The sequence below is a fragment of the Fopius arisanus genome, unplaced genomic scaffold (genome assembly GCF_000806365.1).
Source record: "Fopius arisanus strain USDA-PBARC FA_bdor unplaced genomic scaffold, ASM80636v1 scaffold00039, whole genome shotgun sequence".
NCBI lineage: Eukaryota > Metazoa > Arthropoda > Insecta > Hymenoptera > Braconidae > Fopius > Fopius arisanus.
In genome coordinates this window covers 250,592-278,585 of record NW_011887778.1, presented here as the reverse complement: position 1 = coordinate 278,585, position 27,994 = coordinate 250,592, and the positions used below count along the sequence as shown (strand labels likewise).

The following is a 27,994-nucleotide window of genomic DNA, read 5'->3' as shown; positions in this document are numbered from 1 at the left end:
TAAGTGAAACGTGAATACATCGTGTTTTTTTTTTCTCCCACTGTTGCGTATATAAAATTTTGGAAAGTGAATTCACGATGGCTCCTCGTACCGTTTTCTCCGGGCATCCGGACACGTTGGACATTTTTTTTTTGTTTTTACATTGGGCAGGAAAAATTAAGTAAAATGAATGGCAGTGGATGGGCGAGTTTCAAAACATTAATTCCAATGGGTAAAAAGCTACATGACAGTTTGTAACGAGTTTAAAAAAAAATGCTATATGATTTTTCTGATTAATTGGAATGAGAGTGGAATTTTTATTCTGAGGTATGAGGATGTTGAAGAGGTATCACATTATCGGCACAAAATCATTGACATTAATAATTTCTTTAGGCTAAACAACAAGTAATGGAATTGATATCAATAGTCCAGTGGTTTTAATTAGCTTCGAAGATCAGTTGAATTTCGACCGATTAAATTGGCACTCGACTGCTGATCCAATTAGATTTTTAATTTCACAAAAGATTTCACTGCTGTAAGAAACACGAGTGATTCACCATCGATTGCACACCTCATTGCATTTAAACCGATCATCTCATCGCAATTCAGGTCCCAATAGTCTTCATCTCGACTTTCGACTGACTCTTGTGCGACCTCCGTCTCGATTTGACAATTTCCTCCGCGAAGTCGATACTCCACGGGTAGAGCCTGCGACCTCTGATTACGAGAGGCTGGGGCGTGACAAAAAAAAAAACCCTGTGATAATTCTTGACGGCTTTATCAACGATTAGCGTAGACATTGCTCCTCAGAACAATAACGTCAGTGCGTTTTTCGGGTTGGTCACGTCCTCCCAGCAGGAGGGCGCACAGGAGGCGTCATATACTCAATGATGGCCTCTTCTTCCTGTCTTTCGTCGTATTTTTACCAAATATTGTACCTAGGACCCTCGATACCGAGTGAACACCGAGTTTTCGTCTTATTGGTAGGGCACGTAGAAGTTGAACTGATCGCGCCTCTCGGAGAAGGGCTTGAAAGGCTAGGGCTGCACCCGCTGGACTCTCTGCTGCACTCACTTCGTAAAATTGACAGCCGTGAGCCAATGACAGCTGTTGACCCTCATCTACGCACACCTCTCTGTAATATAATTTAAAAAAAAAATTATATTCAGATTGTCATCTTTTGGGTATGAAAATCGAAGGGACTCCTTTAATAATTCGAGGAATAGAAATTATACTATGTTTTAAGAATAGTGGAATGACTAGAGGTAATTGGCTCAGTAATATCCGGTCGTTTATTTTATTGAATCTCATCAGTAACTGAACAATAAACGAGCGACATAAGTATGCAAGTATTTCAAGTTAAATGAAGAGGGTTGAGAATCCGTGAGTACCATTGAACCCCACACGGTGAAGTTAAAACGATATTTATGAGTGCAATTAAATTTACGGATACAAGCTGGAATATTCGTGAAATTCCGGACGGTTACTTCGGGGTGGATGGCGGGCGTGGGTGTTTTAACACACAATTTTCAGTCTGATGGATACGCGGTATACCAGAATGCCAGTTGTTTTTAAAATGTACTGTCTCACTACCGTTAATCCGTCGGCCTATTTTATATCACGAATCATCACCCACGTTGGCAATACGAGGATACAATGCGCAAGTGATATTGGGAGAAGGGGGTTCATGGTCGATCGTGTCTCATTTATCCGGATGTACTTCCGCTCTTCTATAATGCACTAATTCAAGATTTTTCCGGGTGAGGGGTGGGGGGATTCAGGTGACCGCTCGATTTTTTCTCTAATTTTATTCGACAGATTATTATTTTTTTTCTTTTTCATATTACAAATGTTGGAAAATTGCACTTTTTATTATAAAATTTAGTTTAATTCTTCAATAGTGCATTTTGCTCATGAATCGTCCCCCGAAAATTCCAATTATGCATTTAGAGCGGTGAAAAAAAATTTCATGAAAGTATTTAATTGCCATTCCCCTCTTTATGACACGGTGATAAACGTCCCTCGGTATCTCGTATACGACAAGGTCGTGGCTTTAACGTGAATAATAAATAAAGAAAACACCGGTGGAAAGAGTTCATTGGTTTGTACGGTTGGACAGGCCACATCCCTTAACATTTATTAGCACTCGTATGCGTTACATTTTTTTGTTTCTTTCGTCTCATTTATTTCTCAATCCCGTAAATTTTATTTCGACGGTAAAAATTACCGGTAGTTGCCACTCGTCGCCTTAATGGAGGTCCATAAAGATTAGGAAAATGTAGAAAAAAAAGGAACAGGGAAGATGAACCGACGGGGCAACTATGTTGAGTGCAAAATGGCGACGAGCTGTATGTATAATATATCCGGCGTTAAATCGCATATTAATAAACTTATCGGTTCGCTGGGATCTTGAAATTGTCAACGGGGCAAATGGGCGGGAAACGAGACTCGCCGGAAACTGGTTAAAACACTCATTCCTTCTTGTATTTCTCCTTCTCTTCGATTTGTCTTCTCAATTTTTTCTTTTATTTTATTATTTTATTCTTTTATCTCGATATACACCTCTCTCTTCTACTTCTGCTCCAGTGGTACCTCTTCAGGGCACTTTGATTCTCACTTGATTCACTCGGAATTTTTCGCATTTTTATTTCACCGGACCTTTCTACATGGGCGAATGCTCAACGAAAGAGGAATGTCGAATTATAATGTGCGACTCGGGGAGACGTTAACATCTTGCTCGAATCTGAAGATACGTGTTCAGATTTTCTCGTGAGTCTCTTTTTTTTAACGAGGGTATTATGTATTTTATGCCAGCGAGTGTGAAGTTGAATGAAATGCGGGGGAGAGGAGAATTGTAGAATGATTTTTTACATCTGGTGTGTAACGATTTTTCAGCGATTTTTTTTTTTACATTCTCGTTGAAGTTTGAAAATTTTTTAAACATCGATATGTACACAATTCCAATTCATTATTCATCTTTACAATTCCGCAAAATGAAATGAAAAATTTGACTCAAAAATTTCTGACACGATTGAATAATCCATTTTTTGATGGAGTATTTGAATTTCTGTGTCGGTATCGATTTATTGGATCGATCGTCTTGATATTGATATTGATATTGATATTTCACGCGATGAATGGATTGGAAAATGTTAAATTGTGTTTTTGACGTGATGGAGGGGGACCATGGGGTGTGTCACTGGGATCGGATTTTCCGGGAGAGCATTCGAGTGATTCCCCAGGCGTTGGACTATCCCGACGATGGTGTCCAACGGCTGAATGCCGGCAATGAAAATAAAAATAGATAGATACCGGACAGGCAAAGAAATAAAAGATTGTAACGTCGCGTGCAACGAGAACGACCGCCTTTTCGAAATCGTCCAGGAAATGCGACCCTCAGATCCTATTACACGCTGGTGCAAGGTGGAAAGTGAGTCAATCTCTGCCACATTAACTCATTCAAACCCAACTATTTACAGAATTAAAAACAAATCTGTCAATTGGGAATAAAGGTCAGGTGTATTGAGAAATCCATTGAATTCAGTCTCACGGAGAGCGATAATCGATGAAAGGGAAAAAAAAAGAAAAAAAAAATACAGATCCGCTGAATTTTACAATGAGATGAAACGAAAAAATTTCACATTTTTACCATTTTATTATGGCTTAATGGGGCCATTTGTCTTCCAACAGACGACAAAAATAGAAAAATGAATGAGTCAATGTACAACCGTTGGGAAATTGTGTTAATCCAATGCTAAAAGAATTCAATCGATTTCAAACAAAATTTATTTGATTGGCGATTTGATTTATCTTATTTATGTTCGTTACAACGGGAGTTATGCACTCCAGCCGCGTTTACTGCTCGTATTTAAAACATCAATTTCTGGCTCATTCAAACAGCACCAGCTTCCAGCTGAGAATAAAGCCAACGCGGAAGGGGATGCTGGAAAGTTTTCGTCTGAATAAACACCCGAAAAAATTCGATGTACCTCAGTATACACTACTTCAATCCCACTATTTTTTTTTTTTCATTTATTTCTAATAATTCGAATCATCCCTGATTTTTTTCTCTTGGATTTGGATGTGGATTTGGATTTGATTTCGGAGGACTGGTCAAGGGACCGTCAATTGGTCATCCATCATTCCTCAGAATCACTCACCGTGCATGATCGAGGTCTCGTTTATTCCCGAGGAGAAGGGCAGTGAAGTAAGATGGCAAACGTAGATCAGCCAGTTGTTTGAGAAGTCCACGTGCCTCCTGAAAGCTCCTTTTGCAGGTCACACTGTAGACGATGACGAAAGCCTCGCCCCACCGTATATGTGAATACAAACAGCCATTTTCCTGTAACAATCCATTGATACCCATCATTAATACTCCGGATCAAACCACGGGGCTATTAATTTCGTCATTTAATCGTCCGAAATTCATTATTCCTGCTATTGCTCATTGCGACAATGTTTAATGCAGTACGGGTGGGCGTAACGAATCGCGTCTTCATGTCCTCCATCCCGTGGAAAACGATTAAGGTCGAAGAGTGCACACAAGGGCTGCCCCGAATTCAACTCTCTTTATTTTTTTTTCCCTCTCTCTCTCTCTTTGGGACTCTTTTTTTTTTCTCTCGCGCACTTCCTTTTCTTCTCGTGTACCTCGAAGCGATTCACCGCGACCGATCGTTACTCACCCGAGCTTGGGGGCCCGCAAGTCGAATTAAATATCGCGTGTAACACGGCGATAAATGGTGGTGGGAGGGGTGGGTTAAAAAGGATAGGTGGGGACTCGCTACATGGACCAAAGTGAATTAAACTTCTTCTTTTATCGGTGAATTATTTTTGCAAAATTTCAGAGCTCGGTGTGATGGAAATCATTGCCAGTACTTATCTCGTTTTTACCGAGTCTCTGGGGAATTATTTAAGTGGCCAAAGTGTGAGGTTTCACACTGGGGAATTTCAATACTTGAAAATTTAACGTCAGCTCAATTTTTTACTGAACAATTGCATTTTTTGGATTGAGTTACACTGACTATTATATTTTTACACACAAATATGTCATTATGTGGTTAATGAGGCGGTGTGGGTGGGTGATTGGCGGAAGGGGTGAGGAGAAATCATTTGCCATGTGAATTATTGTCGCGAATTGAAAAATTTTCAGGCAGAGGGGAAGGGGGCAATATGTCAAATTGAGGATGTGGGGTAAATGGAATAAAAATGTGAATTTTTTTGGCTGACAGACTGGACCCTGTCATGATTTTTTCTCAACTCTTCCGTCACCGGGTGGGCGTGTTACCGAGTATGTTTGCCATCGTTTGCTGTTCGCCCACGCGAATCGATTCCCAATGGAACGGACAATGTTAAAACCTTCCGGCGTATATAAGCAGTTCTGCGACTCCCTCTATCGACGTTGTCCGATTAACGGTTGGACGTGTATATACACATTCAGAGCACCGCACGTGGTCAATTTCTCGATATTAAAAGAAATATCTCCTTTTTTACGATCCCCAATAGCTGAAAAAAAAAGAACAATTGTTTCTCCCCCCCATTAAAAACCACTTTCCCGAGTAAAAATCATTTTCTATCCTGAAATATCGTAACCAACATCGACGCGCAGATGTTACGAATGAAAAATAGAAGAACATTAAGCGACAAGGCCAATAAAGTTGATTTTCCGCGTGGAACAAATTACGAGAATGCAATTACCTTCGCCTCCATTACGCTCCTGATGACTGAGCCATCAGTGGAATTGTATAATCGAAAATTATCCCATCGATTTCATCCCCTGGGATCAATAAAAAAATTTACTCTCCAATCAAATACTGATAGACTGATCCAATCAGCTATTGCTTCATTACCCAAACCCAGTAATTGCGCTATTAAGTAGTGAAAATTTTCCTCGGTATTCCCAAAGTTGATTATTCGTAAATCAGAGTTTGTAACAATCTTTGAAATTGCACAATACGTTTTCACGTACTCGTTGCACAACAATTTTCGTACTAACGTGTGCCCATAGACTCGATGTACTGTGTGTAAATACACAGCGGATGGATTCTCCACAGTCCAATTGGATCGATACAGATCGATCAATAAATATTTATGACCAATTGTGAATCCGAGATGTTTGCAACGAGCTACTTCTCCAACGTGAAATAAATGTTCCCTCGATATTATCGTTCAACTCCCCGTTCGATGAGAAAACATTTTTGTTTTTTAATTTTTTTTCTCCTTCATGACGCAAGAGTAAACACACGATAACCAACGGCATTGAAAGGTCGAGAAAATTTCCGTTTCCGTTTTCCATGGAAAATTTATTAAAATCCCATTAGAAATATGCGAATTATAACTATTAACATTCCACTCGGGGATTTGTGAAGACACGAAAGACACTATATTAAATATATTCTGTATATATTACGGTGAGAGAGATCGTATATATTTTACAACCGCAAAATTCACAAAAAAAAAACCGCGAATGGTTGCCCTCAACACCCACGAAATGATGCCCCAAGTCAGCATCATCGCTTATCACCTCAATAACAAGAAACCAACATTGCTTATCTCCTTATCCCACCTAATCGGAAATATATTTTATCATGTGACATGATTTCCAACTAATTGCAGTCAATCCACCTCGTTTTCTTCATGCTCACTGTATCAAATAATAAAAGCCCGATAAACCCGTTTGCGGGATAAAAAAACATGAGTAGAGAAAAAAAAAAAGTGGTACGCAGAGATAGGGAATAAAATGGAAAATATAATCGGCGATATTTCACGTTTTTACCCCGGAGTTGTACAAAGGGAGTTCGTTTATTATCGAGAAGGGAATTAAAAAAAAATAAAGAAAAGGAAAAGGTTGGCCTATCGTACATCGGCCAGGGTAAACCCAGCGTCACGCTTCTGGGACATTTCAAATCGTCTCTCTCTCGGCAATTTAACTTCTCTTTTATATTTAAAATATCCCAGTGGGACAGTGACTCTTTATCGCTGTCGTTTTATCATGATATTTCATTTATTTAATCGCTAACGCTGGCATGTCGAAGGGTTATGTTGTGCACTGGCTTATGCAACACGGTTAAATTGTTGAGAAGTTGTTGCTACTATGTGGTGAATCGATGTGAGTAGTAATAGGTAAGCGGGATGCCACTATATGACGGGAATAGAGATGGGCCACGCGTATTCACCAGGAGGTTCACCTAGAGGAAATGCTCCGCTATCTTGTACGGTAACGAGGGCGTTCACGGGTTCTCCCCGGGGTGTCCCTACAGTCGGCATTTTACACTGTTGCAAAATTACACTTTAAATGAAAAATAAAATCCCGACATTTTAAACAATATCAATTAACATTATGTGACATCGAATTACATGAAATGTCTGATTAATTTTTCATTGAATAAGTTTATTTTGTTCGGCGATTCTTGATGATAATGATAATAATGACGATAATCTCTCTCTTTCTCTCTATAAATTTTCAATTACTATGTTAGTGAATGGAAAAAATAATTGCCTGCATTTTCTCCATTTGCTCTACTTCAAAGGTTATGAGACGAATTTACCGTCATGGGCGTGAATTTTTATCGAGCTGATGAATTTATTCGGTGATCAGGTTTTATTGAGGAAGAGATTTAAATTTAATAAACAGGATTAGTGAATTTATTTTATTATCTCAGCTTCTGGTAATTTTATTTCTTCCTTGGACTTGTGGTAATTATCAATTTGCTGGTTATGGTGGAATAAATGAGGCCGTGTGTTTTTTTGATAGTGGAAAGTGATCGGGTTGGAAATATTTAATATCAAAATGATGAAATGAAACTGGTGAATTTGATTCCCGCACTTTTCTCTTTTCCCGTAAGTTTGAGTAATTGAAGGGGGGAGGATAAAAAAAAAAAATAGAAAAGCCACAGACCGGAGGTTTTCGCGGCGAGAAAATGCGGTGCTTCAAAACTCGTTACCCACGCGTTCTATAAATAGAACATTATTGCGAAGTTTCTTTGGTGTTTTCTTGCCTCCGGGAACAAGGTGCCCAGGTAATAATCAAAAGCCGCATATTGTCCAGTTACGTGTGCAATTACCATTTGCACGCCTACCAGAGTGTCCCATATACAATTCAAATCTCCCCCCAAAAAACGACAACATTTTAATATTTTTTTATTCAACTCGATTGAAATTTCACCAACAAATACAGATCTGAAATTCCTACGAATGCGTCAATTCATTGCTCAAAACCATCATCACGATTTAATTAAAAAAAAAAAAGTGATGATTCGCATCAACACACATTAAATACACATGTGTACAGTTATTGAATTACACCTCAACCGCATGACCCAGTGCTCTCACTCATCGCTCAATTTTATTCTCCCTCTTTCATTTATTCCCCTTCTTTATTCATCTCAGTCTTTTATTCCTCCAATGATGGCCCTAATTACCATTCGGTCAGGAGGACACTGCCAACGAGTTCATCGATCCACCATCCAATCATAATGTAAATTTATCCGCGAAATCGAGGGGAGGGAGAGGGGGGCTTGGGGGAAATAACGCGAAAAAAAAAATATGAATTTTTTAATGGCAGCTCTAGATATTCAACCGGAAAAGGGGGGCAATTATAAATAACGAGATGTACCGACGGGTGGGTGGTGCATTATGCAGTTCGAGGGGGTCACCAGGTCAGGAAGAAGCGCCTGCTTTATTAATTTTTTTCTTTTTCTCCAGCCCAAAAAAAAAATGTTGCAAATGGTCAATCATGTCCTGTTTGTTTCTTCTGTCGAGAAATGAAGAATCACTCGAGTGAAATTGAAAAAGATTCATTTGTTTGTCGAATGCAAGTTTACAAATAAATGAGTGCGAGTGGTCGGTGTTTTTTTTTTCTCTCTTCTTTTTTTTTTGTCAGGCTGTAAAATGAATTTTTCCATTGGTGGAATTTTTTTGCTGACCACGACGAAATTCCACCAAATACTTTCTCATGCTCTCGCTGGTGAGTTTAATGTATTCCCATGGGGGCAAACCGTGATTGCGATGTTGGCAACAGATGCACTAATCGATTTACGTATAATGGAATTAGAATACAAGACCACCAGGGGTTCTTGGGAGAGCTACATGGGGCGTGGAGGATCACGAGAGGGAATCGAAATGGGGGGACTATATCGATTTGCCTCCACTCGGTGGTATAATGTCTGCACGTAGCGATTCCATTATCTACTGAAATATTGGGAAGATCGATTCTCAGTCGTTCCATCATTTCTATACCAAATTTCACCGTCATTTCAATGACAGGGAAAAATAATTAGATGAAAATTCTCCACCATTTCTCATTAAATTCTCGAAATTCAATAATTAATTAATTCCCGAGATTACAAGTCTATAGGTTGTTCATAAAAAAAAACATTCAGATTATTATTTAAATAAGAATAGGAATGGAATGCATCATGTGAAATTTATTTTTACAAATGCACTTCCAGGGTAATTGAAATATTTAATAAAATTCGAGCAAATTACGGTGTGTACCATACCAGGGCACGAATTCAAAAGTAAACAATGGGATGTATACGTATATATGTAAAGTACGAACCGTTACAGACACGAGAACCAATAAATAAACTGGGAGTCGGCCCCCGTGTAGTCAGGAAGCCTCAGTAACACAGTATATACCTCAACCTGGGACTTAACTCTCTAACGATTTGTACGTACGTGTGTACAGACTAGTGTTTGAAATAGCCGCGGATTTGTAAGATCGACTTTACAGAGAAAGAATATTATTTTTTGCCGAGGATTCATTCACTTGGGAGATGTGTTTCCATAAAAATCATATTACTCCAGATGATGATCATGCTGGACATGACCTTGAATAAATTCTCAATAATTATCAGTCATAAAGAATTCCATTATTTCACTTTCTTTATAAAATTCAGTATTTAAAAAGAGTGAATAATAATCAATGGAGTCTATGTAATTAGCAAAACCTAATTGGAATTCCCTGGAAATTTGACAATTGGAGAATTAAGCCTTTGCAGAAATATATATATTTTCAAGTAAACGGATCTTTGGCAAAAAAAAATGGTGTCCTCGAAAGTTATTCGTTAGTGGATCGAAATTCGGGATTGCTCGACGCGAAAATTAATGAAAATATTTTAAATTCCGGGTGGCGTCTGATTACGACGGCTTTATCTACTCAAGTTGCATTGACTCGGCACGTCCTCACGCACTCCTGGACAATCTTGCACATAACGAGACCCAACACCTCGAATTTCCTCACACTGCTGACATATTCCTCATTACCAAAGCGGAATAAAAACGCACAACTTTGATTCCGATACAATTATCAAAAATTCCGATGATGAAAAATATTTTATTGTTCTCTTAACGGAGAAATAGGAGAAATAGCAGATCTGTGGATAATTCACCACTGGATAATTCATGGATAATTAGAACTGAAAATTAATCATGACAGGGGAAGGTGGGAAAAATGAAAAATGTGAGCAAGAGGTCTCATTATTTTTATGCATTTGTCCTATTAAAAAAATGAAGAAAAAAAAATTAACTGATGGAAATTGAAACAAATGTGAAATCCCTTACCCTTTCAAAAGAGGGGAATATAAACCGGATGAACCAACTCGGAGGAGTTTGGCGACTGTATCGCGCATTTGATGGAGGAGCAATTTTTCCAACGGCGGGTCCGTAAAATCACTTTAATTGACAGCCTCCTCGGGCTTAATGGTTGCCCTCCCCTCTTCAATATCCTCCGATACGTGCAGGCACCATCTTCTCGCTCACTCATCGTCAGGTCTACTTGGATTTGGCATATATAATGGCCCCTCCTCACCCCCATCGTTCCACCGATCACTTGTTTGACCGAGTGTGGGCATAACGAGGTTGGACTCCACCGAGGGATTATCCTGGTGGATAAACAAGACCTAAACGAGACGAGCCACAATTCTCGAGACATTAGAACGGGACTCGTCATTAGCATTCACCTTGGTTCAAAGGTATACCCCTGAATCGCTCGTTTACCGAACCTTTAACCACCTGTCACCATAAATTACCATCAAAACATTTATTTATTCATGGGCCAGTAATTCTGTTATGTAATTGTTTCACCGCGATCACCTCGATGCCGAGAAGTTTGTCAATGGTAATTATCCGCACCTCAAGGAAGAATTCACTAATGGATTTCAATCTGATCGCCTTACATCAATAAATCAAAGAAAAGTCTTCAAATGTGAAAAAAAAATCTCCAACGAAATTAAATTCATCATTCATTTAAATCATTTTTAAATAATTAAATTTCTCAATTATTTCAAATGACAATTAATCATGAGCAAGAAATCAGCTTCTCAATTAATGGTTAAAGAATTATTAATGAATATCACATTAGCCGAATTCTTCCATCAGTGCATGTTGAGAGAGTGAGGAATTCCTTGGGGTGAAATTCTTCGCAAGGTTCGCGGTCTTGTTTTTATTAAATTCGCATCGTTGGAATTGTAACCGGGGAGATAAATAACCCAAGGTTACGAAAAAAGAATCTCGTGAAATTAATAATATACCTGTCTTACACGGGTGATGCGCAAATCGTGAATGTATTCGTGCACCCAGTGAATTCGGTAGCCCGCGCTAACTTTCCTCCGTATTGCCGGGTTGTTTTTAGCAAACTGGTTTTTAACCCCACCTCCACCCTCCTGGGCAGTGACGGCGTCGTCGAGACGCCTCCGTCCTCTTCCGCCTGTCCTCCTCGCCCCCTTTTTTTCACCTCCTCTTTTTCATTTCGTTTCATCTCGCGTCGTTTTTTTTTAATTTTTTTTTTTACCCTCTCTCTCACTTCCCTCTTCCCTCTTTTTCCCTCGTTTTCTTTGGTGTCTCGTCGCGTTCCAAATGTTTGCACCTGTCTTCCACAGCATCCAACCACCCGAATATCGATGGGACGTAACTCGTATAATAAAGCCACTTGACGTGCCACAGGCGATAGCAACAGGAATATGATAAATCGGTGGGGGCAAAAAATTAAGGTGAAAAATTGAAAGAGTATTTTTAGAAAGTACATTTTTTTTTTTTTCATCACTCGAGAATTTTTAAATAACTTGGAATATCGAGGGAGATGTGTATTGATTATCGCGGCATAAAAATGGCCACTTGGCTATTTTTTGTTATTGGGATTATTTTTTATTTTTGCGGTGGAGTTAATTTGGGGTAGCTCCAGCGATTCTCGGTACCGCCCCGTCCACCTTGGAACGACATAAAGAGCCTCAATGCTCTGGTGAATTGATTGACAGGTTGAAACGGTAGTTTGATTCTCCTGGCCATCATTTACATAGGAGTTGCACCACGCCTCCTCTGCGCATCATAACCCACTACTTGAAGAGCCAGACATGGGGGAGGTTTTCACGCACAGACTACTGGCATTATTTCCCCCTTTGTAATTTTCATTCAGAAATTTTGCCAAAAGAAATGTATAACGATCCCGATGCACGATATTGATACGAGAATTTACACATACGGAGAGATAATCACTGGAAAAATTACGTGATTAATACCGGAAAAATTCTAGTCCAAAACGTAATGGTGGGAGGAAATGATTTCTTTTTATATTACGATTTTTATCTCCGTGCAGACTGAAGATCTATAAAATATGCCTCATCCCCGAGAGATCGAGTTTAAAAAATGACTCGGTCTTCCTCATCTCAATCCGATGGGAATTACCATCGCCTGAGAGACATTTTTCATGTTCAATCATCGGGAGATGTGCGGGCGAATGTACGAGAGGATGAAAAAAAAAAAAAATGATCTTTACAGCCGACGAGGCGGCAATAAAAAGGTGTTGATGGCACGTACGCGGCACTCAGAGGGGATAGAGAGGGATAGAATGGCCAAGAGATGTACCTCTTATCCACCTTCACGTGGCATGGTCCTTTTTATTTTCCTACCAACCGATTCTCGGTATAATGCATCTGTGTACGAGCCGCGAGAGGAAAACGACGGAGGTAAACGTTCGGATGCTGTTTTGCCGCTATCACCGAGAGTCACCCAACGACCGAGATAGCGGGGGAAGCGCGTGCTCCTTGTCCACGTGGGGGAGATATTAAAACACTTATTTATCAACGTATATATATATATATTAAATATAGCCAACCAACTGTTGACCAGTTGTTTCTAATTTGCGCGATAAATAGCACATGCCCAGAGAGAATGTCCATTGACAGCCACTCAACAGAAGGTATTAGCAAAAAATCACGTGTTGTGCAAATTTTATTGTTGGATCACTCTTTGTGGGGATAATGATTAATTACCTGGTGATCTCTGATCTCTGACGTACGAGGGCAGGTGCGCATAATGAAAGAAATCTCGTGAAATTGGCGTGAGGACGTTAAAGTGATGACTGGATAACGAGAAAACAGCGTGCGTTACGATACAGCCTGTCCGCTCATTATTTTGACTCGAGTCTATGACGAATACTCGACCCTTGGCAATGCAACGTAACTCATACATGCCCACTCACCTTTTTTTTTCAAAAAAAAAATACACCATTTTGTGGTGCTAGTTGTGAAAAAAAGGAGAGAGGAGTAATGGTAGTTGTGAAGTAAATAAAATTGACGGTGTGAATGAATTGGAGGGACTCACCTCGCACCTGGAGGTATCCAGTATCTCCACCTCTGTTGTGACGTTGTCAATGGTAACGCTGTGACGATAGAGGAAATCTGAAACAGAAAGGTCAAATTGTTGGATAAATAACGAAAGTAATGGATTATGGAGAGCGATCATTTGGATTTATTGTGAATGAAAAAAGAAATTTAACCGGGTTTTAGTGGTCGAGGGAACTATCATCATGACCTTCCAGTGAAAGACGAAAATTGACCGTGAAACATGTAAATTGGACACGGTAGAGTTAACACTGTCGATAGTGATATCGTGTGAAAGCACATATGAGAAACTCGAGTTTATATTGGTACGACAATTCCTCAATATTATTTTCAAACATAATCGAAATGAGGTATGAAAATGTTGGGGAGCATATTACCGACACATATGAGTACACCGCTCTGTCATTATCCGACAATGACCGAGGGACTTTCCCCTGATGAGTGGAGATTTATCCGAACAATTTGCGATAGTAAAACCTCAAGAAAAATCAAATTCCCTCGGTTTTAAAATCTCCCATAAAATACTTAAAAAATCATTGAAATTATCCGCGAGTGCATCTGAGACTTTGGCCTTCTGTCTTTTTCTAAATCTCCATTCGTCATATTTTTTATATATTTTTTTTTTCATTTCAATGCTGCTACACCCGGGACCAAACATAAAAGTTTGGCTGTTTTCTGGGTCAGAGTTCACTCGCCAGTTAAAGATTCATTCTCGCCTGTTCCCTCAGCTACGGTTAAAGTGCTGCTATAAATTTCCCTTACGTCTGTGGTGGCTCTTGGGATACAAAACTCATGGAGTTGCCCCCCTACCCCTTACTCCTTCTATTTTAAACTTCACCAAACGAGTCTGCTTGACCAGTAAAACTTTGCCAACCGTAACGCACTAATAACTACGTCTTTGACTTATTTATTTCGCGAGAGCGAATGCCCGCTACAGCGCGCTGTCATGATAAAAATCATGATTAAAATTTTTTTTTTCACTACTGCCATTTAATTATACGATCCCATCATCACACTTTACACTCATTTATCCCACAATTATTCTCACTACTGGACAATGCCTTCCGCAACACCTCATTTTCAATGTTTTGCCAATAATTCACTTCCGCATTCTTCAGACTTATACATTCCTTCATTTCTTGATTCTCGAATTTATCCATTGAAATAACAACTACGAGAAATTCGGAGTAACAAAGAGACCCCATTTTTTTCAAACCATCCCCAATCACTTGTCCCTTGCAATAAAAAATCTCATCTATTTGTAAAATGAATGACTTGTAATTGACAAATAGCTACAGTAATCTGTGTACATTCTCCCATTGTCAAGTAATTGTTGAAGGATTGGGGTAATTACTGGTTTTCCTTTCTTCGATTAACAATCTAATTATATTCCAAAATGAAAATCTGATAATCTACCCGGGTGCTTTCTAATAATGATACAACGAAAGAAAATTTGCATTGTTAATCGGAATAGAGAAATAATCATGGTACATTATGGTTGGCCATGTACCAACCATGTAAACACGGAGATGAAAACGAGTTGATTCAAGTCAGACGCCGTGAGGCATTGGTAATCACTCTCTCAGGGTAGAATCATCGTGATGTTACTTCTGAAAGTCAAACGATTTGTTGTTTTTTTTCCTCGCTAATCCATTCTTTTACGTTTCTTTTTATTCGATCGCTAAATTGAACAGTTTACTTTCACGACCTACGTCGCGCTCACGAGGCAGTTTATCGGCTCAAATCGATTTTCATGTGTACTTCAGTTATTTTACTTTGAAAATTTTCCCGATTATATGAAGTGCGTAATAAAATTAGCAACAAGTTTACGAATGGAAAAAAATTCAGTGAAAAATTACGGATTTTTATGAATTATCATAGAAATTTCAAAACTAATCAGCGTGAATAGGTAGAGCTTTTAAAAGTCTATATTAATTGAAAAAAAAAAAAATCATGATATTCCATCAATTCCTGGTGAAAAAAAAGAGAGGGAAAAAAGAAAAAAAATACATACATGCATGCATGCATATAGACACCATCTGAAAACCGCATATTCGGAGTTTTTAGGCTACACTTAGTTACCTCACACAAAAAATTGGGCACCTGAATATGGCCCAATACAAAGCTTCCATTCGGTAGCAAACATATAAAAAAAACCAATGAATCAATATTCAGGAAGCAATTTTCACGTCAAAATTCCCATAAACTTAATCGTCCGAGGTATCAAAGACAATCTCAATCACTCCTCAACTAATAGCATTTCACTGGATTACACCCGTCAATTTGCCCGTCAAACTTCCCCAATAATTCTCCTTCATCCGAAACATTTATGTAATTGTAACGACACACCATAAAGTCTCGCTTTCTAGTGTTTTTTTTTTTTTTTCGAGAGGCGCCTCTCGGTACCTCACACTCCCAACGCGTAATAATCGGCGTCTAGCTTTCACCGTTTGAGGGCCCTCCCTTCTCACATTGTGCACGTCAAGCGATAAAACGCCCAAAAGAAAGATTTAAAAAAATCGTAAACCAGAGAGCGCGAAAATCCATCACCAGTCCGCCAAACGATAAAAAAAAACAATCATCCAAAGAATTCTCCAATTAATTTGATCGTCAATTTCCAGTGACAGACGGTAGTAAAAAACCCCAAAAATTCTACCCTTGAAAAAATACAAATAATCATAATAATTAATAAAAAAAAAAACCTTAATGTTCTGCTTTACACGCATGTTCGCGTGACGTTATTGTGAGCCTCTGGTGCGACCTCTCGCGTGATTCCCTTTAATTTTGAGCTCAAGTCTCACGCGTTTAGCCAATGAGAGGGGCATAAGTCCCAAAATTACTCGGCCACTTAGCATTTGTTATTTTCGGGGATGATTGGATGTTGTACGCGGGTATGTGACAGAAACGGGCGGTTAATTGAGTTTATGAGGGCCACCTGAGGAATTAATTCGTCTCAATAAAAAATATGGGTGTGTAATTAACGCATCGGAATAAGTCCAACGGAATAATCGACATGATTGATTCATTAAAGCCATGACAATACTGCTGAAAAGGTATTTAGAGTGATATCGATGTCCTCAAATCCCTTGAGCTCGTCTCTATATATCCATGGGCTTGTAGCAATTATTACGAGCGAGGTAGCTGGGGCATGAGTTATGAGAGAGATCTGCATTCTGCGGGGCACGAGAAAATGGAGGGGGCAAAGCGGGGAAAAAGATAAAAGTGAGAAAGAAAGAAGAGGGGCCCACCTCCAGGCTCTATTTCATATCGAGTCTTTAAATCTCCGCCCTGTGTGAGAGGGCTCCTCTGGCTTCCAGGCGAATATATTTATAACAACTCGTATATTCTTGGCACTAGGGAACCTGCGGGGGACCCACCGTCACTTCCGCTCGGCCAACCTGTCGATTTTATCGCGTCCCAATACTTTTTATTCAATATTATTGGCTTTGTCGAAGCCAGGTTAATGTATAAATTACGCTTGAGTACCGCCAATTTTTCGCCAAAATTTTCGCCATTTTTCCATTTTTTCTTTACCATTCAATTTAATAGTTTGCGGATTGTCTCCTTTAAGGATTGAAATTAAATCCATTTAAATGTCGCGAGGGAATTTTTTTTCCCCCGGGCTTTTATATTCTCGATATGGGTAGACGATAAACTGGAACTCCTGGAAGGCAGTAGGGGAACTAGATAAAACGTTTCATGTAAGGTAAACTACCGAGTACGTGAGTGCTCCGAGAATTAAATTCTCCCTTTTTACGAGCCGGAGAGTGAGTTTAAAGAATGGGAGAATATCTCACGTAATTTTTGGATGAATCGAAATATTTGTGGGGAGTTTACGATGAGTCTAATGGTTAAATCACTGAGCATCGCAACTTGGGGAAAATAAATGATACTAAAGTGGGAAGAGAGGGGAGAGGGGGGTACATAGGATGAAAGAGACACGCTTGGCAATAAAGCAATCAACGGATCTCGTGTACGGCCGCGGGGCAAAAAACTAGACCGGCAACTTGTGCTGGCGAGTGTCAGGGGCGAGCCTCTCATTATTTTTCTTATTTTCCATCGAGCTGAGCCCTTAGTCGAGGGCAACTGCCGCCCCTATTCGGCAGGAATTTTTCTTTTTTCAATCGCAATATTTTTTACCGAGGAAATTTACCGCGCGACAATTGTACTAAGAATCATGCACGCTGTTGATTAGATGAGGAAAAAAATTTTCTTTACTCACCACTCGTTGAACTGTATTCACCGATGTATCGCCTTGTTAAATATCGCACGACAACAGCTGAAAATACAAAAATAAACAACATTTATTAATTTTTTATTAATGAATTTTCAGTAATTAAAGTGAATTAAATTGAATTATTTATTGAGTCAATGGATATTTGGGGAGGAGAATTTTTTTTCTGTTTTCTTTTGTACTGTTTAAAGAATTGTTTATAATTTTTCAATGATTTATCGACGTAAAAATAAATTGGCCGACGGTTTAACGCGCGATAAATAGTGGATTATAATCACGAGATTCTTTCTTACCCGTCATGCATAAACCGAGTGACACAAATACATGAAGAATACGTATGGCACAAGGGGAGTAATTAGTTGATCCCTCTCCCCCGCCCATGTCGCTAATTGCCATCGATAAATTTGACATACCATTCGCCGGAGGCCTCGTTAGAAAGTTAGCACTCTGATATACATTTTCATGCGTCATTCGTTTTGCCACCTCGTTACGCGTGACCACGAGAAATCAAGCTCAATTTATTTATTTTCTTCATCCTTTTCAGTTTTTTTTTTCATCCGCAAAGCATTCCGCGAATTCACCTGGATATTATATGGCAATTGCTACGGATTTCATTGGGATCGCACAACCGCGTGAATTAAATTCTTCACCGTATGAACTAATTGACGTTTTTTTATGAATTAGATGGAGGGGATGAAAATGGTAGAAAGCCAGAGAAATTTATTGCATTGATATTGCGATGGGAAAATGTGCCAATGGAAAAATTACATTTTTACCCTGATCCCAGGGGTTGAAACAAAAATTTCAGATTTCTAATGGAAAAAATTCTGACAAATTCGTTTAAAAAAAATTCACTCTGCAATTTGCAGTCCTGAAAATTCCCCAGGGCATATACCTGGCCCCCCTGAAAGCCGATCCACATCCCCCACGTCAAGACGACGGTGTCCCGTGGCAAAAAAACCCATTTACCCAGCGGCATATTTCGTCGCAACTTTCAATTACATCCCAGCATCCTCCTCTCACGTCAATGGATACCCCCGGACAAGAATAACATCAGGATGTTGACTCTCCTTTCACCCGGGGAGGAAAACTCCCGTGGAAGGGGACACAATATTCCCGATGAAAAATCGGAAAAGAAGCCAAAAAAAAAAACGAGTGACTTCACGACTCGACTGGAGTTGCTGTAGCTCCACGTGGTCCCATCGTGCACTCGTGTCTCCTGTTAAATCCAATGGAGATACAAATTTATGTACCCAACGATTCCAACCCCTCCTCAGTGCTCCAACTCCTTAACTTGCCAATAATTCCTCAAGTTGGTGAACTGAGGTCGCAGAGACATTCAACTCGCTCTGGCTCTTGTAAACTTCACCTCTTCCATCTCGACTTCCTCAAACCAGTGAATTTACCGAATTTATTGTCTCGATTCAGCGATGAGTGTCGAGTTTATTCCCCACCTCGTACCCCCGGCGGGATAATACGAAAATTTGTTGGTTTTTAAATAAATAGTCGGTCACCTTTGTGTTATGGCTCTTCATGTTGTGGCAGACGTGAGATTTTCACTCTCCTTCTCTCTCTTACGGTATGTAAACCCTCGTAGTAGTGCCTTGGTAAAACGAGTTTTGCCGCAAGTGCATCAACACAGACTCGGAGCGAATATTTATTAACTGGCACGCGCTTCGAGAAGGAGAACGATCGAGGTATACCTTATGGAATGGTTGTACGTCACTTTGTGATGTTTTTCATTGATATTTCCCGAGTAGATGAGAGCTCGCCTTTTCCTCCACCGATTGCACATTTGTTAACATCGCAACTTATTTTTCCATTTGCATCAACTTCTGAGATGATTTCTCTGAACCATTTTTACAACAGTACCTTTGATTTATTTCAATGGACACGTCAAAATAACAATTCAACCATCAATCATTCAACTGCAATACCCCATTTTCTTCAATTTTTCTCTATTTTTAAATGGATATTAATGGAATAGATAATTCATCTCATCCCTCACCATGGAAAAATTCATTAGGGCCCATCGAATGGCGTCTCTTTACAACACAAAAATAACTCAGCATGAAAAACAAATTGACGTGGATGTAAATTGGCTGTCATTGTGTAACACAATCAGGACAATCGAGATCGAACGAGGGGGAATGAAAGATTAAAAAGCTCCTCCAGTGTTAAATCCTTGGATTTTTTTTTCTCTCTCTCCTCTCTTTCCATTTCGTTCAATTAATCGACATCGAGTGGTGGAGACCACACCGAGAAAACGATCCCTCGGAGTGAATGTTTCGTCACCTAGTCAGTATCAACACTCATCTCCTCGGTGCTACCAGGAGAATCGTATCCAGACAATAACGGCCTCATTGTACTCTTATTGTACTTGTTGGATGTGGCAATGGGTGGTAGCTATTACCACTCTTTGATTTGGTTGTGGATTGAAATACCAGATGAAAATACCTCGTGATATCGCTCCAGCGACACACCCGGTTTTTCTCATCGTGAAATCTCACCTGGGTGGGCTCGTTTAACCACAAACTTTTGTGAGCTTCTGATGCTGCTAATTAACCAGCTCTTTCAATTCTCTCTGATTATTTTCAACTCCAACTCGAACAGTCCCAACGTCTTTAAACAATACGATGAGACTACATTCCAGATTAACAACGAAAATAAAACTTTCCACAAATTTCTCCAATCAATTTTATCTACTCATTGTTGGATAATCATCTATTTAATTGGACCACTGTTCATTACCCACCGACTAATCCAATCAATGAATCACCAACAATTCCTCACTGATAAATTAACAGCCACTGGAATTTTTCCATGGGATATTTTTTAATCCAGTTATATTTATTGATTTCAGATCTCAATTAGTCGTCCGTATGCTAATTGCCACCGACACTTCCTTGATTAATTTCACCGATTGAACCCAACTGGCACGATTAATTGGCTACGATACCTCCTGAATTGAAAATGAAGGATTATTATCTGTTGGACTGGTGGGAAATCGGGAAAAGTAACAGCCCCTGATCAATCGCTATATGCAGCTGTTTATTTTTCATCTTTATTATGGAAAGGTGAGATGAAGATAGTCCTCTTTTGGTCAAGTGGAAAAATTTACATCTCCTAATGCTGCCTGAGAATTTTATTGGAGTTGAAGAGATCGTTTTAAACCGGAAATTGATTGGAGTAAGATGTATCGAGAGACTTGGATTAATTTAAATCAATTATATCCCGATTCCAGCTAATTCCAGTTATAAAAAAAAAGCTATTGCGCAAGTCGGGATTATGTTCGCTAAACCTTTCTAGAATGCTTTAATTAGTTGGAAAAAATTGGCACGAGAATGAAAGCGATGCTTTTCACCCAGGTTGAGTTGATTAACCTCCAGGACGATCCTCGTGATGGTATGCAACCCAAGGCAAATGGTAAATATATATAGACCGTGTAAAAAGAAGGAAGGATGAAACGAATGGAGGAAAAAAACGCGAGGCCACGGTGATCGTTCTCTTCCTGTCGATCGATATACGAGAGAGCTCCATCGAGCAGCTTACATAATTGCCCGATTGTCGTTTCGTTTACACAAAAAAAAAATGAAATATAAAAAAATATAACACGATAAACGACTTTCTGTGACAAAACACTTGGAATTCAAATGCACGCCTGACGATTCAACTATATTCGTTAACATAATTGCTGTGTTATGACCTTTAAGTGAGAGTTTAAATATAGGACTTGGGATGGGAGGCAGTCCATTTGTCTCAGTTGAATGTTTCATTGGCGGAATTGAAGTGCAACAACCAACTGTCTGATCTCGGTATCATGCTGCGATGTGACCCATCATAAATTCATGAGAGGATTGAGTTACTCCGGGTGATGATTTTGTGGAAAACTAGATGGATTTCTGGGAAAAGCCATTCTTAACACCAACATCTGGGAGATTGCATTTCGCAGAAATTTGAGGATTATTAACGAGAGATGAATTCAGAGAAGAATTTCATCTCAAAATTTGCTCCCTCTAAATCCCAAGAATGACATGAAAAGGGAGTGCGGATCTGAGGTAAATAATCAAGTAGAATAAAATCCTATCAACGGTAGCATTGGTAATTCATTCTCACGCGGCTTCCCTTTACTCCACAACCATCTCAATGTACATCCTGGAATCCGTAAAAGTTTCCTGGATCTCGTGTCCTCGAATATCCCGTAATAAGGACCCTTACGACGTTATCGAGTATCGGAGTCTCAAGGAGGGAGCAGAGGAAGGAGGAGTTTACATGAGCGTGCAAACAACCTTCCAACACTAGCTAAATCAAAGTTGATGTCGACACACGATATACGTGCCCCCATATGGTTGAATTCAATTGCACCTTGCTCGTTGTTATTCAAAATGACAATTAAATTCCCCATCCATTATTCCCCGGGATCCCCTCGTCCCCCCAATTATTCTACTCTAACCGAATAATTAACTGACAAATGCTATAAATAACTCACCAGATTTTCCAACTCGCGGGCCTCCGAGGACGACCACCCGAATCCTGTTAACATTCGTCATCTCTTCGGCGATGATTCTGGTGTCATTCCCCCACTTCGTAGCACATTGTCAATAAATTCACGACAAAACACTTTTCACCTTCACTTTGAAAATCACCACATTCACAAGCCGATTGAGTCACAGAGTTCACTAAAACCGCTTTGTAATTATCTTGCACCAGGAGGGGATGGGGGGGTGATGAGGGGGATGAGGGCAGAGGGAGGTAAAAAAAAAAAGGTGGGAGGAAATGCCGCGTGTGATGCGCGTCGTCGAGGCTAAATTACAACTTCCTCATCCATCCCCCAACCGCATTCCCTCGAGTTCCCCCGTCAATTTTTTTATTATTCAATTCCTTATCTCTCTCAGCGAGGAATCCAACAAATTCCCCGTCAATATCCTCGGATTTATCGCCAGGAGATTCTTTTATTTTTCGTGTAATTTTCCTCCATTCATTTAATTATGATCATTTATTTCGTGATTTTTGTCAGATCCATCGGCTCTCTCACTTATCTCAACTCTTTTTTTCTCCTTTCCTCTCTCGTTTTTATTATTAATTTTGTTTTTTAACTTGTTTTATTGTTTCGGCGAGGTAATGGCAACAGTTGGAGGCAATCAACGTTGTCCTGATGATCCCTGTGGTCAATCCAACCAACCAGATGTACTCATCCCCTGTGAGTACACCTCAGACCAACAAAAAGTGAGGAATCACAAAGCGTGAGGGAATAAACGACTAGCCACAAGTCGTTTTCACAGAGTCAAGTGTGAAGATGAAAAAGGCCTCTTGTAATATCCAACTGGGTATTGCCCAGGCGCGGAATTCCTCGTAATGGATCGGTTGTACGTCACGTTCGCTGGTGCCCAGGGTAGATGGGCACCTCTCTCACTTGTTGGGATACCAGAGAGGCGCCACGACTCCTTCTACTGTTCCTCTTACTGTCTATATACAAAACCGGGCCTCTTCACTTTCTCTGATTCTCAAAGAGTGACGGTACGTGATCTCCTCGGTCCAAAACCTCATGGGAAAACCGCATGGGAAACCTTGACCCTCAACCTCGCGGATCCAATTTTTCTCCACACCTTTACAATTCAATTTTTCACTGGAACATAATGCAAAATGAAAAAAAAAAAACAAATTAACGGATTTATCGTAATTTTTTTTTTTCAGGCAATTTCTACATCAATTCAATCTGCATTCCGCATTTATCGAATAATTCTTTAAACTCGCGCTGTCTTCCGCAACGTTCGGCTTTATCACTTGCTTTATCCAGATATTTTCCTGATAAAGAGAATTATTTATAAACTTGCGCGTATCCGACTGTATCATAACACAACATTCCGGGGACGTGTGTAATTAAACAAAATTGGGATATTAAAAATGGATAATTGAGGCGTGTGACGCAATGTCAATGTCAATATTCAAATGGTCAGTGGCACAGACAAACCGTGATTTTCTTCCTCGGTTGAGAATGAAAGTGATAATCAACTTGTATAAGGTCGTGGTTAACAAACGTTCTATCATTCTCTGGACAACGGGGCTGAATCAAGAGCACATTGACACATGTCGCAATGTTAATTTTACGCTCGAGTGAGCTTTCGCGTTATCGGGAGACTCTGTCTCGAATACTTCACGATGTAGAGAGAATAAAAAATAAAGAGCCGGTGGTGAAGAAGGCGAAAATACCAGAGTGCATAAGGTTTATCCGGTCGCTTTCGCTTCAACTTCTTATCAAAATAAAAAGATATACATCTCTTTACCTCACAAAGAAATTAATATCCAATGGGAATAATTCCACACTCTCAATTCAATTCCTCGATCCACTGATTTTCACCGAAATGTCACTCATTCCAACAATCAGTATTATTATTCAACCAAATAATCAACTGAATATTCAACTGCTAATTGATTGCATGAAAAATAGAAAAATCACATTGATGAATTTATTCACAGGTATTTATGCTGTCTGACAGATTTATCGTATAATATTGAATATTTATCGGACTATTCAATTATTGTGTTCACGACTTTAGGGACCGCGTGGTGATATCGGTGCCGATGGAGGGATAATATCTCTCGGTGAAACACTCCGGCCGAGCTCTCGCCGGCGAATGATCGGAGCCGACCTGGCGCACCGTCTAATATGCAACTACCGGCCATACACGCTTGAGCATTAAAACTCCGATCGAGATTTAGCATGTACCAATGTTACACCGAGTCACTTACTCACTGTGAGGTTGAGTGCACCCTGCATTCCTACCAACTCTCCTCTTTTAACATTTTTTTTCGCAAGGGCAGTTTAAGGGGTAATTGGATAACATTATTATTGCGATAAGGGGAGGAATGTCCTAATGGAGATTATCATTTTCACGTTTGAACATTAGTAACGAGAATATAGCCGTCAACAATTTTTTTAATTATTCACTTCATTTATTCTAATAGTCAACATTTCCTGTATGAACCGTTTAATTAAGCCTTGGAATTTCAATCGACTCTTATAATCAATTTCATCTCTATTTCCCTCTAATTGTCATTTTCATCAAAGATTTATCGTTTTTATTTATTTTTTATTTTTTCATAAAAGGAAATTAAAGGAAATTTTATTCAATTTTTATAGGAGATCGAGGGAGAATTGATGTTTCTTTATATGGATTTGTTTGTTCCCCCTCTTTTTTTTTTATTGACGCGTTAAAGAAGATCCCTGCCACCTGAAGACTTTGAAATTTCTACTTTATCAGCGGGAAATAAATTTAAAGAGCTCTGTAACACCCGGGAATATTCAAAAGTAGATCGTTGTATCCATGGTAACCGCAGATTTCCATAAACAACGTTCTGAGTTACTTTCAATTCTCTGGAAATGGGTAACGAAAAAGTGGAGCTGGTGACAAAGGTAAAGCCAGAAAAAAAACAATCACTAGTTGAAAAATATGATATTTCCCTCGAGAAGCTATCCTTCGAGTACATAACAGAATCCCGAAATGTACGAGAAATCGAGAGGATGATCTTGATTCTCCGGTAAGTTTCACCTCCACTGATTCAAAAAAAAAAAAAATGTAGAAAACGTTTTCAACCGCTTCCTGTCGTCTCCAACAGCTCTGGGGAGGAGGGCTTCTTCCCAGAGCTCCTCAAGCACGCGGAGGATCGTCTTCGGAGTTTGAAACCAGAGAGTCAAGTGTTGCGAGTTGCTCAGCCAATTTTAACTCCACAAATGCTTGATAAGGAGCAACGGGAGTCGTTGGAGAAAGCCATGAGCCAGTGGATGCGACAGATGCATCTCCGAGAGAAAGATCTGGAGGACGGAAAAGCTCTGGATTTGACTGACACAATTCCTCAACCGGAAATCCGAAAAATTACTGACAGATCGAAGAAATCGAGGTCTGGAGAGCAGAGTAAAAACTCCCAGAGGATAAAATCCTGTGACTACTCCGCCTGGGACAAGTATGACGTAGACACTGAGGTCAACAGGATTGACCTGAGGTCAGAGCAGGAGGTGGTGAGGGCGAAGCAAGTCCAGAGGAAGATGAGGGAGAAAAAGTTGGCGGAAAAGGAAGCGATAAATAAGCTGGCGTTGACAGGAACTGAGATCACGGTTTTGGCCGAAAAGGAAAAGGAAAAGGGCAACGAGGCGTTCAGGGTTGGGGACTACGAAGAAGCCCTTCAGCAGTACAGCCTAAGTCTCGAGATTAACGCGACAATAAATGGGTACAATAATCGCGCTATCACGTATATTAAACTGAGAAAATACCAGGAGGCGATTGACGACTGCGACAGAGTCCTCAGTCTCGACTGCACTAATGTCAAGGCTCTTCTCCGTCGAGCTTCCGCTTTGGAGAGTCTAGGGAGGAAAGAAGAGGCTCTGAGGGAATTTTCAGCTGCATTGAAAATAGAACCGAATAACAGGACTGCGATGATGGGCGTCAGGAAGTTGTCAGTTTATGAAGGCCGCAAGAAGGTCAGGATGACCATTGAAGAGTTCAATGAAAATGAAGAGGGGATTGATGAGAAAAAAGTTGAAGACACCGAACCATCAACTGCATCTGCCTCTTCAGAACGAATAATTGAAGAAGTTGAAACAAGCCCTGAAGAGAAATTTGTGGAATCGAAAATTTCCAAGTGTGAAGGAAAAGGAGTTAAATTCCCGGAGGAGTCCAGACCCATGAAGAAGAGCAACGAGGTTTGCTTCTGTGACAGAGCACCAGGATCTTCAACATATCCAAAACCTCTGCCTCATAGACGAGGGGAATATTGTGTTCCTGTTGCCAGAAATGAAATTAATAAGCACCAGTCAATTTTCACGTTCTCAACCTCTTGTTCCAATTACCCTCAGCCCTCTGGAGTGGTCATTGAGGAAATCCCTAGTGAACCATGCGGACAAATCACAAAGAAAATTACGAAAAACGGAGAAAAAAAAATGGAAGAAGATAGCAGCAGGACTCCTGACAATTTCAGATTCAATGTTGATACTCCGTACGAATTTCTGTGCACCTGGGAGTCTCTAAAAAATGATTCTGATTTGAAACTTCGTGCTGAGCTACTCAAGGCCATCGGCTCCGAAAATTTAGAGTCATTAATTGGATCGAGGCTAGACGGAGAAATGTTTAGCACAATCCTTCGTTGTTTGGAGCGCCATTTTTGTCAAGAAGAGAACTTGGAGTTTGTTGATAAATTTCTCAAAGCCCTGACCGACTTAAAACGTTTCTCCATCATCAAGTTGTTCATGAGTTCACACGATAAGCAAGGTGAAACCAATTGTCAACCATTTCCACTGATCTCTAATATAATTTAATGTACATTAACTAAAACCCTCGAATTTTTGCCAATTTGCAGCTGTAAAAACCATAACGGACTTTTTGGAGGAACACCAAGTAGCCACCACCAGTCATCTTCGTGCACAGTATATAACCTTCTAATGATTCTCAAGGAAATGTTTGTTTTTATCATATATAACCATTGTAATACCAAAATAATGGAAATAATGTACTCAGAAAAAATTCTTGATCAATTATTTATCCTTCTTCACCTGATTCTTATCCTTATTAAAAAAATCATTGCCACTTTGAGTCCGTTGACATCATTGCCAATAGCGCACGCCTTCCGCACTAGTGTTTAAATTCAAACTTTCCACCGCATACGCTGAATTGAATTTGTTGCAAACAAACACTCACGATGAACAATGTAAATGCACCTTAACCTCGCCCCACTAAGTGGCGCCATCTAGACCAAACAACGTTGATCTCCTCCGTGGCAGGAGACCTTCATTCCCCCCACAGAGGATTGGCTAAAGTAGAGGCTCAGTTCCGGGGGTTTGAGTGACCCCATCTCCATCGTAGTACCTCACCCCAAGAGAGAGAGGGCGCCAGACGCCATGCTGGGCTTTCTGCACGCCAGCCGACTCAGTAACTGCCTCAGTAGCAGTCCCGCTGTCAGAGGGACCAGTCGACGGGATGAGTGTTATTTTCTGCGTTACGAAATTGATTTTTGTTTCTTTATTATAACGCAGAAAATAACATTCAAGTATCAGGAGAACATGAGGATCAAAGAGCTACTCACTGCAATTTAAAAATTCGAAATTTTTGAAAAAGTATCAGGAGAACATGAGAATCAAAGAGCTATTCACTGCAATTTAAAAATTCGAAATTTT

General features: G+C 39.8%; 2 protein-coding genes and 1 long non-coding RNA gene across 4 annotated transcripts in view; 2 read left to right on the top strand and 1 right to left on the bottom strand.

Annotated features, from left to right (window-relative positions):
- The window catches only part of LOC105266531 (uncharacterized), a 72,352-nt gene extending 50,428 nt beyond the window's left edge, over positions 1 to 21,924 (top strand). The window contains exon 3 of the long non-coding RNA XR_892177.1: positions 20,693 to 21,924. This is a non-coding gene — a long non-coding RNA (uncharacterized lncRNA). The remainder of the gene's footprint in view (positions 1 to 20,692) is intronic.
- LOC105266532 (ras-related and estrogen-regulated growth inhibitor-like) lies at positions 25 to 22,401 on the bottom strand. Its single transcript, XM_011304770.1, has 5 exons — positions 22,319 to 22,401; positions 17,818 to 17,874; positions 13,576 to 13,652; positions 4,140 to 4,321; positions 25 to 1,114 (listed from the first exon to the last, which is right to left on the bottom strand). Exons 1-5 carry the CDS (start codon positions 22,377 to 22,379, stop codon positions 856 to 858), a joined length of 636 nt encoding a protein of 211 aa, XP_011303072.1. The 5' UTR covers positions 22,380 to 22,401; the 3' UTR covers positions 25 to 855.
- An 859-nt stretch (positions 22,402 to 23,260) lies between these two features.
- Positions 23,261 to 27,324, top strand: Spag1 (Spag1 axonemal dynein assembly factor). Of its 2 annotated transcripts, none has more exons than XM_011304766.1 (4): positions 23,261 to 23,346; positions 24,971 to 25,368; positions 25,447 to 27,092; positions 27,181 to 27,324. In XM_011304766.1, exons 2-4 carry the CDS (start codon positions 25,211 to 25,213, stop codon positions 27,261 to 27,263), a joined length of 1,887 nt encoding a protein of 628 aa, XP_011303068.1. In that variant the 5' UTR covers positions 23,261 to 23,346; positions 24,971 to 25,210; the 3' UTR covers positions 27,264 to 27,324. The 2 variants fall into 2 exon arrangements, with proteins under 2 accessions (XP_011303068.1, XP_011303067.1); XM_011304765.1 differs by lacking the exon at positions 23,261 to 23,346 and adding an exon at positions 24,579 to 24,659.
- The last annotated feature ends 670 nt before the right edge of the window (positions 27,325 to 27,994 follow it).

What these genes read in the sequence shown, in the direction of transcription:
- Spag1 (XM_011304766.1), top strand. Translation starts at nt 25,211, where the DNA reads ATGGGTAACGAAAAAGTGGAGCTGGTGACAAAGGTAAAGCCAGAAAAA. An exon ending in AGGATGATCTTGATTCTCCG is followed by an intron (nt 25,369 to 25,446) that starts GTAAGTTTCACC and finishes CGTCTCCAACAG; the next exon opens with CTCTGGGGAGGAGGGCTTCT. An exon ending in GAGTTCACACGATAAGCAAG is followed by an intron (nt 27,093 to 27,180) that starts GTGAAACCAATT and finishes GCCAATTTGCAG; the next exon opens with CTGTAAAAACCATAACGGAC.
- LOC105266532 (XM_011304770.1), bottom strand. Translation starts at nt 22,379, where the DNA reads ATGACGAATGTTAACAGGATTCGGGTGGTCGTCCTCGGAGGCCCGCGA. An exon ending in TGAATACAGTTCAACGAGTG is followed by an intron (nt 13,653 to 17,817) that starts GTGAGTAAAGAA and finishes TTTCTGTTTCAG; the next exon opens with ATTTCCTCTATCGTCACAGC. An exon ending in TGGATACCTCCAGGTGCGAG is followed by an intron (nt 4,322 to 13,575) that starts GTGAGTCCCTCC and finishes GGATTGTTACAG; the next exon opens with GAAAATGGCTGTTTGTATTC.